The sequence below is a fragment of the Etheostoma cragini genome, chromosome 8, assembly GCF_013103735.1.
Source record: "Etheostoma cragini isolate CJK2018 chromosome 8, CSU_Ecrag_1.0, whole genome shotgun sequence".
NCBI lineage: Eukaryota > Metazoa > Chordata > Actinopteri > Perciformes > Percidae > Etheostoma > Etheostoma cragini.
The window spans coordinates 18,862,892-18,875,296 of NC_048414.1; the positions used below are offsets into that span (position 1 = coordinate 18,862,892).

At 41.7% G+C, this 12,405-nt stretch overlaps 1 protein-coding gene across 12 annotated transcripts in view; it reads right to left on the reverse strand.

Annotated features, from left to right (window-relative positions):
- Positions 1-5,081: 5,081 nt before the first annotated feature.
- Positions 5,082-12,405, reverse strand: part of brsk2b (BR serine/threonine kinase 2b) — a 166,191-nt gene continuing 158,867 nt past the window's right edge. For 11 of the 12 annotated variants that reach the window (XM_034878760.1, XM_034878763.1, XM_034878759.1 and 8 more), the window contains one exon: positions 5,082-7,795. In XM_034878760.1, the coding sequence (XP_034734651.1) occupies positions 7,623-7,795 (173 nt within the window). In that variant the 3' untranslated portion in view covers positions 5,082-7,622. The remainder of the gene's footprint in view (positions 7,796-12,405) is intronic. The other variant, XM_034878764.1, reaches the window with a different exon arrangement.

Genomic DNA, 12,405 nt, shown 5'->3' on the forward strand with positions numbered 1-12,405 from the left:
TTAACGTAACAGCAGTTAATCAAGTGCTGTAAATAATGTAGAGTGCGTTTTAATCACACTGTAATTTACTATTTCCTTTACACTGTTTTAAACTGAACAACATGAATTTCCTATTCAAGTGCTTTAAACAAACATTTTCCAACAATGCCGTACTTCAATAAGTATTATTGTGTATTTTCATTTTATCTTACCCACCTATTGTACGTTTTACTTTTGTATTTTTTGTAGATTTAGTTACTTTGTATATTCCTATATATTTTACAAAATATTATGAATACTCTATGATGTATTGAAGTGCATAAAGAGAGACTTTATTGATCTGGTGGTGAAATTCCCCAACTAGCGGCCAAGTCAAACCTCCGCTGTTGATTTGGTGATAGTAACTCAAAAGTCATTATCAACATAAGTCAACTTACTTACTCTCAAATGACAGTAACTAGTAATCTATAATGTATTACATTTTGGAAGTAACTTGGCCAACACTGTATTTTGACTAGAATCTGAATATGACGACGTCAGGCTACTTTCTTTCAAGTTTCATCACTTTTTTGTCTTGTGATTGCCTGCTGTGGACAAAAGGCTTCTTGGATCTGTTAAGCTGGACATCTCTGTGACAAGCAGTTTAAACAAACTCTGAACTGTTCTGGCACATGTGAGACCCAGGTCATATGGCTCTCAACGGGACCTATTACTGCAGTTAATGTATGATTTGCCTTTTAAACTCTTTAAACTCTGACCTTACAGATGACTTGTGTCAGGTGACAGGCTTCAGATGATTCCACATGCAGTGTGTTTAGGCTTAGCATCTCAGCCTCATTTCCACAGCGTGGGGATAACAAGTTACCTACAACAAATATTGTCCAGTCAAAGAAAGCTCACAAGCAAAAACCTTTCCCTTTACTTGTTTACGACTTGAGCATGATTATGCAATTCCTGAATAAAGTCAGTTAACTGGAAATACTAACAAAAGTAGCCTAGAGAAACAAGCTTCATAGCCTATTTCCCCCATTACTGGATGTAGGCTACAACATTCTGTCCATGAGTTCTCCACATATTGTGATAACTAATGTAGCTCAGTGTAACAATTAATTGATGCACTCCTAAATCAATTCAGCTGTTATCCTAATAATGGTATGTTTTATTATGCGTGTATTGTCTGGTACTGTCACATATCAGCAACTAGTCTCTCCTGATTGAAATGTATCTCAGCGTAAATCCTTTCAGGAAGATCTCACTCTTAATATATGCTTTACCTAACTCAAATCAGCTGTTGGAGGCGTTCACCTCCCTGCTAAACAAATCAGAATCATTACCCAGTGGCAAGGGCCAATCACAGAGTCACAGCCCTACTTTAAATAATTGTTTTGCTCTTTGCCATTCAGCTCTTGTTGCAAGAAAAGAATGCAACCCCCCACCTCCCCTTACACCTCCAGTCATCTACTTCAGCTGATCGGTCCGGAGCTTCCTTCGGTCTGGTCTTCTCTCCTGATTGAAATAACAAAAAAACACTGCTATTGACTCTGAGAGGCTGTAGCCAACAGTGCTGCTTGAGCTAAATGCTAACATCATCAAGCTAACATGATTAAATTGACATTCCTTACATACTGATGTTAAAGTATAATCCGCTTGTCCCAAATCTATACATGCTGATATAGACAGAGAGCAGACCTGGAAGCCAGAAAACCTTTTTGGCTTATGTACTGGGTGAGCATTTCACTGGGTGGCATCTTTGGGAGTTTCCATGGTTGTTGTGAAAACCAAATGAGGGCGCTAAAGGAAGAGTTAGGAGATGTCCAAAGTCATTAGAATTGTTTGCCTGGGGAACATGATTAACTGTACTAACTTTTCACCTGCTGATGAAATGTCACACGGGTAATATAAGAGCATTCTGTGTATGTTTTTAAAATTGAAGGCTTTACAAATATCCAATCAAAACAACAATTTTTCAGGCTGCCAATTAAAGCTACATTTTACTCTTGTTCAGGCTGCTCTAAAAATGAAACCTCCTGTTAAACTAGACTCATTTCACCTCAGAGTGCTAGTACAACCCCCAGACTGTGACCCGGGTTATATTGGACCCTTCTAATGTAGGAATTTAAAGTTCAAGGCTTTGAAAATGTCCAATTAAAGCTATATTTTAACTCTCTTTCAGGCTTCTCTAAAAACAAAACATCCTGTTTAGTCAGATTCATTACACCACAGGGTGAGGTAACACCACCCCCATGCTGTCACTTTGGGAATATCGGACCATTCTGTACTTTTATTTGGCACAATGATAACGACGGAGATGTGTGGAGGTGGACGCCAGCAGCAGGAGCGAGGGCACGAGGGCTGGAGTTGGATGGCGAGGGAATAGAAGACTGGAGTAGGAGGGCAAGGGCAGAAATGGGATGGCAAGGGACTGGAAGGCTGCAGTATGATGGCGAAATGAGACGGTATCGGACTGGAGGGCTCCAGTAGGATGGCGAGATAGTTTGGCATCGGACTGGAGGGCTCCAGTAGGATGGCGAGGTGGGATGGTATCGGACTGGAGGGCTGGAGTAGGATGGCGAGATAGGATGGTATTGGACTGGAGAGCTGCAGTTGGATGGTGAGATAGGATGGTATTTGACTGGAGGGCTCCAGTAGGATGGCAAGATAGGATGGTATCGGACTGGAGGGCTGGAGTAGGATGGCGAGATAGGATGGTATCGGACTGGAGGGCTGCAGTAGGATGGCAAGATAGGATGGTATCGGACTGGAGGGCTGCAGTAGGATGGCGAAGGCAGAGGTAAGTAGACAAGGGAGATCCGGGGCCAAGGGAGCCGAGGAAGAGACAAAGGAGTCAAAGGAAGGCAGGCTGGAAGCAGGAGGGGAGGGAGGATGGAGCAGGGAGCCGTGAGGAGGAAACCGATTGGTGAAGCCTGCTGACTAGAGATAACAGAGACGGAGATGATGGCTGCAGGGGACAAACACAAGAGAGGTAAAGACATGTAACAGATGGAGACAGGTAAGTACAACAAGCATTTTCAAGACAGCTTGTGGTGTGTACCACCAGGGTGGCTGGTGATGCACACAACGATCAAGCGAAGATGGTGAGTGGATCTGGGGTTACTGGCTTGATTGTAGATGGCTAAAAGGTGTGCGCGGCAGGAAAGGGGATGATGGAAGGGGAAGGAGAAAACACAGGAGACACAGAAAGAGGCAGGGAAAACAGAGAAACAAAATGTGGAAAACACAAAAAAGAGCTAGAAAACTAGAAAACAAAACAAAAACTCACAGCAAGCCAGCCGGCCCCGACCACAACACATGATCCCGTTGGCACAATATTCTGTCTGCTTTCTGGACAACTTCTCTTTTCCAGAGAAAACAGAGATCTTTTAACTGGGTACCAGGGATTTTTGAGCATACCCTAACAATGTCAAAGTACTTTTTGTCTTTCACAGATAGTCGATCAAACCAACATAAAGAAAATGTTAGTAGGCTCTCAATGAAGGCTTGATAAAATGTGCATAGAATTCTTTTACAGACACCAAAAGAGTTCAACTTCCTTAGTAGGTGTATTCTTTGACTTGCTCGCTTAATAATGCAATCAGTCAAACACTGTGCATATGTACTTACATTTTTGGACTATTTTAACAATTTCACTGTGTATTACACTAAGTTTTGGTTCGACAGTTTTAAAAACATTTAAATCAAAGAAGCTCTCGTCGTACCATCTGACAAATTCCGTAAGGGCACTGTAATGATGAGATTGGTTGCTCTGGAGAAGGAACAACAGGGCTGAGTCATCTGAAAACTTCATCAAGTAGCAGTTCTCCCAAGATGACCTGCAGTTGTCAGTGTATAATATAAAAAGTGGTGGGGAGAGCATGCAGCCCTGGGGTGAGCCTGTGTTAGATACAATGACAGAGGTGATGTTGCCATTTACATAGAACTGTTGCCTTCTGTTAGTAAGTTCTGTTGGGTAACTTAAAGTATGAGGCTAATCGTTGAAATGCATTTTGTTGAAAGTAGAACAGAAGAGAGAATATAAAAGTCTTGCATGTGATGCAGGTTTCTCAAGATGTTTATAATCCTGTAAAGAATGAAGAGCTTTGAATCCTCTACACACTTGCATGCTTGATATGCAAACTGTAGAGGATCTAATTTATCTACAGCTAGGGGGATGATTGTGCCCTTCAGAATGTTTTCAGAACTATTTTATTACCAGGGATGTTAGTGGTATTGGTCTGAATTCATTAAGGTATTTAAGAGCTTTTGTTTTGGGGATAGGTATTACTGTTGATGTTTTCCAGAAATCAGGGACTGTATAGCCCCACTGTCAGCACATTTTTGAAATGAAATATAACTGTGAAAGCCAGAAGAAGCCGCTTGGTAACAGATGGTGTCAGGACCGGCAGCCTTTCCTATTTTTATGCTTTTAAGTTGGGTTGTGACTTTTGTCTGTTGTATTTCTATCCCTCTCTGAGGCGTTAATGGTTCCCTCAATGGGACTATGCTATCTGAGGAGGACCTTTCAAATCTGCAAAAGAATTGAGTAAAAGTGTCTGGCAAATCACCATCCACACCATTCAATTTTATTGGTTGCCATGTCTTCTGTCCATCTGTTCTGTTATGAGTTTTAGGGTTTTCTCCTAACGCTTAAGGCGTCTTAAAGCGGGCTTGTACACAGGCATCAGATAGATAGACCAGGGGTCGGCATGGCCATGGATCAATAGGCCCTATTTACTGAGCCATAAAAATCATAGTATAGCATGTAAAAAAAGTGATAAAAAAACTATAGTAAAGTATGTCAAAGAAATTCTGGAATAACATGCAGACTCCACAAAAAAAGGCCCAGCTTGGACTGGGAATCAAACCAAGGGTCAGCGTCTGCAGTACCTATTTGCTGGTGCTAGTTGGAGCAGTAGAACATAGTATAGTACGTCCAAAAACTATAGTATAGTATACCCATAAAAGTCATTGTATAGTATATCAAAAAAAAGGTCATCTTTGAGTGTTGAGAAAAACCCGCTCATTTGGTTTTACAAAACTGTAGATATTTACCTCAGGGCCACACTTTTCCATGTACAGGCACAAATAAGGAAAACAAACACACAATAACTTGATGAGTTTATTTGTTTCAGCACTGAAGATGCTCACAGTTATTTTATAATGGGATTACATCAGTCAGTTTGGTTCCTGCTCTGTCAAAAGACCATTCTGGGACTCAGAATCATCAGATGTCCTTGGTGCTGCTAGCTTCCCATTGTAGAAAACAGAAAGGAGGGTGAACGATGGGGTATTGCTTTGCATTTGTGTATTGACATCCCCTCACTATGCCTCTTCTACCAAACAGGTAGATAGAGCCCAAACCTCCGAGCATTCCAGCGAGAGGTACAGAGAAAAGGAAGCATCGTTCAAAAACTGGGCACAAGATAAGAGGAGGAGAAAGGAAAAAATAAACAGTAGCAAGGGAACAATAAAAAAGGCCTGAAATAAAAGCAGAGAGGGAATTTAAAACGTTAAAGGTAGTTTTGTGGAGAGAGAATCAACAAAGGCTGAGAGGAGTGAGTTTGGCATGGAACATGAACACTAAAGCCATGCAAAGAAAAGCTTATGTTTGACATGCACACAGCAATACAATCTAAAAGCATGGAGCAGGAATCCCCAGCATGGTCGAGAAGACAATCAACCCCCATGGTTTGTCTGTATATTATTTACAAAGAGAAGAAATAGTTTGGAATCTGTGGTGTCCTTCTCCTCAGGCCTACACGCACAATAATATGAAACAAATATCAATAGAAGAGCATATTCCCTCTCTAAAAAGAGGCTAAGTCTACATTCTTAAATTACTGGTAAATAATCTTTTTGAAGAGTTCCCACAAGTTCTCTTTCCCTCTTCAGCGAGGTCAGGGAAATGAGAATTTGTGACTTGTCGATGTTCACATAGTTCTGTTAAATGCCGACCAAAACTTAAGAAATAAAATGTCACTTTTCTTCAAATGTTGCCCCATTTACAAACACACAAAAGGGTAATAAATAACATTCAACTGACCTAACAGCTTTGTTCGTATAAATAGCCAAGATATAATAAATTAGGAAATCAAACAGTGAGATGAAGAAACATTAATAAATAAGGACAGAAATACAAAAATATCCACAATTGCATTTATGACGTCATCATTTTTTTGTTCCTCTACTCCTACTGCTGGTAAGTGAGACTAAGAGAGAGGTATAAATGGCAAACCAAAGACGAAGTGCTGCAGATAACACAAACAGGTATGTTTGGATCATTATTAGATCATTAAACAAAGACTTAAATGATCATGTAACAAAAACACACAGAAGAACTTAAAATAACAGGATGTTGCAGGCGCAGGTTTACCAACCTGACCCAATGGTATCTAAACGCAGTGTCACAACTAGACATTTCATTTTTTTTTATACATACAAAATGATATCAGTCTGTACAACAGAATAGATCATTCATTTTAAATACCCAAATACCTACCCTCCTCCCTCCCCCCAACCCATGATATCATATCATCTCCCCTCTGCCCTGCTCACACCCAGCTCCTCTCTGAAATCACAATTCCAGTCCATTTGCAGCAAGTAAAAGTGTAATAAAGTCAGTTAGTATTTTAAACCCAGTTCTTCACAAAGAAAGTACATTAAAAAGCAAACAAATACAATCCAGCAAGCAGCCGCGTCGGCTGTTTGGCCTTTTCACCAAACTCCTCCCCCTTCTCTCCTCCTCTGAATCAGTCAGTTTCTGCATGTCTTCTTTCGGCTGTCGTTGTTCGGGTTCTTGTTAAAACATCCCAGAGTTTTCTGTGCATACTGGACCTGTGCGTGTATGCCTTGTAAATATATTGTGTATGTAGTGTCTCTTTGTAAAATGCTCGTATCCAATTGATGCAATGCTCCTTTAGAGGAAAGGGGTCAGTCAGTGGGTGGAGTGTGCGTTTCATTGTGTGGATTAGTTGTGTGTGTGTGTGTTTGTGTGTGTGTTTCTAAGATGGGGGGGAACACTGAAGGTATTTTCATCTACTTGTACTGATGGCTGCCAGAGGTGGAGAAGGGGCGCAGAGGGAGATGAAGATAGAAGTCTGCAGGAAGGGTCTGTTTCCATGGTAACCACCCCCCCTTTTCAGTGCACCTCTAAAAGCAGTCCTCCGTCAACAAATGCCCGTCTCTCTCGAAGGAGGGTTTGGGAGGGGTGGTCGAGGGAAGGCGAACGGAGCAGGGAGCAGTAGTAGGGGTTTAATACGTTTTCTGGATAATTCCTGGTATCAGAAACAAGTCAGGTCATCACACAGGTAAGCAGCAAGGAAGCAAAAAACAGAGCAAGGGCCACAGGTGATTAGATGGTTGGGGTTGAGGGGTGGATGATGATGGTGGCCGCTGAGGGGTAATGAAAAGGTGAATGGTAGAACAGGGGTGTGTGTGTTTGTCATGTACAGTAGGTGCAGTATACTGTAAAAATATCGCTTAGATTTTCTTAATATATTTCTATCTATATAAAATTATTTTATACAAAAAATTCCATAAATGATTATGTACATCTAGCTATGTACAGATATTCTTTGTCTGTGTCACTGGCTTATACTGATACTGGAATGGGTTTTAGCACTGGTACAACTACGTAGTCTTTTGATCTAAGACTCCTCCTGTGTCCCCACAGATGCCACCGACAACCTGGCTCTGTCTCGTCCCGAAGCGGGGCATTTGGTGTCATTATGTTCTGGTTCGTGCCTCCGGACGTGCATGGGTGAGGGGTGGTGCTTGGTGGGCGTGCCGGAGGGGTAGTGCACCTGTCCGTTCTTCTCGTCTGAAAAAAGTTGTTTTATTACGTCAAAGAAGTTACTCAATGGGCTGCCTAGGTACACGGGCGGGAGAAAACAAAGAGGACAAAAAAGGGTAGAGACACAAGAAAGAGAACAAAGAAACTAATGAACAATGGGGTTCACAGGCCAGAGACAAGGCTACATGTACTGTAAGACAGAGCAAGCAGAGGAGAGGAGGACCGACAGACAGCGAGGATGAGAACTGCTGGAACAGCCATGTCAGGACCGTTAACCATGCATATAGCACAACCAATGAAAACACATAAGTAGTTATTTAATCTAAGACTAGAAAATAAAGCAAATAGTAGGGCTGACATCAGGCTTTTGTATACTGATGCTAGACTATGCTTCTTTCATACATAAACTGGATGATGCAGAAAGAGGAAGCATGGTGTGAGTTGGTGCCGAAGCAGATCTGGCCAGCCAGGATTCGGGCAAGTGATGTAAGCTCCAAGATGAAGTTGTCCTTGAAGGATAATAAAGGGCTAAGTGTCTCCTCTCCTTTTGACAAAACTAACTGTTTTAAAGGCTTTGCAGAAGTTATAATAGCACTGAAGGGCAACCACGGCAAAACTCTGATGCTGGACACTGTCTGTCTCGTGGCTATGGTACCAATTAAGGCACAACTAACACAGTGAGGTTTTGACTTCTGTCTGCCTGGTGCAAAGAGACGACCTTTGAGCAACACATTTCTACACTTGACTTCAGAGTTTTACACCTCAGTTAACGATTAAACCTGGCCAAAAACACATCAAACAGGCCGACGCCGAGTGGCTAGATCATCGTTGTGCCAACTCTTTGAAGTAAAAAAAAAAGTCAAACTTGTGTTGTTCATGTACACTTGATGCTGTGTGCTGAATAAAATGAATGGATATGCTAAATAATACAAGTTTGTATCGTTCTATCTGCTAGAAGCACGGTTACTGTGTGTGTGTGTGTGTGTGTGTGTGTGTGTCTGTCTGTCTGACAGTATGCATGCAAATGATCTCCAGCTAAATGCACTCACTCTTTCTGCAGGGCCTTAATGGTCCCACTGCATGTAGATGGAGTGGTAAAGACACTAAACATGAGAAATGGAGCAAATAAAGAGTCAATGTTCTTTTTGTTAATGGTGCATGCATAGCACAACTCTGGGAACTATCAGTCACAAACAGGACTGTTTCTGAATAGTTGGCAGAAGATCCATTTGCGCAATAGAGTCCTGTGGGCCGACAAATTAACAGTGACAGCATCTGTAAAAACAGGCAGGAGTGCTGCTCAAACGACAATGCGCACACTGGACCAGAGTGTGTCTGTGTATCAGCACTTAATAAAAGGCTGTTGTAAAGTGGAGTTTCTCAGCCCGACAATGTACACATGCTGCCAGTGTGACTAGGCAAACTTCATGTGGCTGCATGCATGTATGTGCCACAATTGGCTTTGCCTGCTCCATTATCCTGCTGGAAAAGGATTTTAGCCCTGTTCCCTCTTTCTTTTTCATGTGTGAAGAATTTCCACATTAAGTCACTTCAATCCACCCAAATCTGCACATTTTCAAAAATGTACTAAACTCAATTATCATAATGATCTCAGCTGCTTGATAAAACAGAGACAGCACCCTCTGAATTAATGGTTCTCCTATGTAGTCCTAAAGTATTTTCTACACTTTCTCATTGGGTCACCGCTCCTATTGTCTTCCTAAAGCTGAGCTCTCAGGTAGGCTTCCGTTAATGGTGATTAGGGGAGATAATGTCCAAGACTTGATGAAGCCTTTTGTTTGACACACATTGGTATGCAAAGCCATTTCTATTCTTAATTACTAATGGCTTTTTTCAAAGACCTTGTGGTCAGGTTGTGCCAAAATTGTATTAGGAGGTCACGAGAAGAGAGGAATGTGGAGGAAATTGAGTTTAACAATGCTTTCAATTACGGCTAAGCACATATTGCCCTATTTCAAGATCCATTTTACAGTGTGAAATACTGTGATACTGTAAAACATTACATTTATTGAGACTTGACCTTGGTCAAAAACAACTGGCTTTGACTTTTGATACTAAATCTATTAACCCCTGTTAGGGTACAGTGGAATCCTGCACTTTTTTTGTAGTCCTCCATACCCCTTATTGGAACCATTACTACTAGCAATTAGATCTAGTAGACAAATAAAGTGGATTACAATTGGCAACCAAGATCATAGAATAGCTGTTTTTTAAACTGACGTTATTTCATTCTTAAAACAATTGAACACATCCATACCAGTGTTGTTAGATCTAATCTAGCTCCTTGCTTGATGACCTATAACACTTCTATGGCCGCTTCGATAGGGCAACAAGAAAGTGGCAGTCAACGCTGTGGTCTTTGCAGATCACCAGGCCCTCACACTCTCCACCACTGATGTGTGTGTGGCACTGAGCAGGATTAATGCACACAAGGCTGTTGGTCCTGATGTTATCCCTGGAGGTGTATTCAGGGCCTGTGCTGTGCCGCTGACTGAGGTTTGGACTGTCATATTTATTTTGTCACTAGCCCAAGCAACTGGCCCTGCATGCTTTAAAACCACTTCTGTCGTTTCAGTGCCAAAACACTCCACTGCAACAAGCATTAATGACTTCTGTCCAGTTGAGCTCACCCCCATCATTATGAAGTGCTTTGAGAGGCTGGTCCTGGCCCATCTCAAGAGCTGTTTACCACCTTCACCGGACCCCTTCCAATTTGCCTATTGTCAGAACAGGAGCACAGAGGATGCCACCTCTACGGCACTTCACTCTGCCCTGTCCCACCTTGACAATATCAACACCTATGTGATAATGCTGTTCATTGACCTTAGTTCAGAATTCAATACCACCATCCCCTCCAAACTGATCCCCAAACTCAGTGAACTGGGCATCAATACCCCCATTTGTTACTGGATTCTGGGCTTCCTAACCAACAGACCTCCGTCTGTTAGGTTAGATAAACACACCTCCTCAACCATCACCCAGAACACCGGCGTACCACAGGGATGTGTGATGAGCCCTTTCCTTGTCCTCTTCCCCTACAACTGTACACTTGTACACGGCTCTAACACCATTGTCAAGTTTGCAGAAGACACTACGGTGATTGGTCTCATCACCAACAACAATGAGGAAGTCCATCACCTATCATCGTGGTGCACTGACAACAACCTGGCTCTCAACACAAAGAAGACCAACGAGCTCATTGTGGACTTCAGGACGTCTAAAGGGGTGTGTTGCACACACACCCCTATTCTCATCAACGGGACATAGGTGGAGCGTGTCACCAGCTTTAAGTTTCTGGGTGTCTACATCACATCTGCACTGAGTGCAACTTGCACAATAGGTTTATCTACTGTACATCTGTAACATGACTACTTAATATAGTTTTACATTTTGTATTCCCAAGTTGTATATATTTTTTAAATAATTTAAATATTTGTCTGTGTATTCTATCCTATTATTATTTCATGTATATTGTATGTATGTATACTGTATCCAATTATTTCATGTATATTGTATCCTAGTATTTCATGTACAGTATAATCTGTGCTTTGTGACTGATATTTTGCTGCTGTAACACTGTAATTTCCCATTTTTGGGGATCAATCAATATCTATCTATCTATCTATCTATCTATCTATCTATCTATCTATCTATCTATCTATCTCTCTCTCTCTCTCTCTCTCTCTCTCTCTCTCTCTCTCTCTCTCTCTCTCTCTCTCTCTCTCTCTCTCTCTCTCTCTCTCTCTCTCTCTCTCTATATATATATATATATATATATATATATATATATCTCTCTGTTGACCTCTCTTGGACCCTCAACACCTCTACTCAAGAAGGCTCACCAGCGTCTCTGAGTAGACTCAAGAAGGTCCACCTGTGTCCACAGATCCTGGTGAACTTCTACCGCTGCACCATCAAGGGCATCCTCACCAACTGTGTCACAATTTGGAATGTAAACTTCTCTGTCCATGAATGGAAAGCGCTGCAGAGGGTGTTGAATACAGCCCACTGCCTCACTCCCATCCATTGAGGCCATACAGGGCAAGTGACGGTTGCCTAAGGCGCACAGCATCATCATAAACTGTTCCAACCGCAACCACAGACTGCTCACCCCACACCCCTCTGGGGGGTCTCTCCGCAACCGAACCAGCAGGTTCAGAGGAAGCTTCTTTCTTGCAGCTGTCACTCTACTGGACTCTAGTGCTGCATCCCAGTGACAATTAACCTACTAAATAGTTCTTGTCCTGCCTATGCACCACCTATCTATACTTGAACATCACATTTTGCTTTTCTGCTATTTTGCACTTCTGGTTTGATGCAAACTACATTTTGTTCTCTTTGTACTTGCACTCTGCACGATGATAATAAAGTTGAATCTAACATAATCTAATCTATACGATAATAGCTCCCACTACAAAGTAAATGCTTCAAAGTCATCACTAATGCTGCTTAATGGAAATGAAAGACAATACATGTACCAATACTAATATACTTTCAAAGTCTCATCTGATTTGACATATTTGGGCATCAAAATACACTTCATTTAGAACAACAAACTATGAAATTATAATGAAGTTAGTACATACATTTATAGAAAGGCGGATGCCCTTACCTAT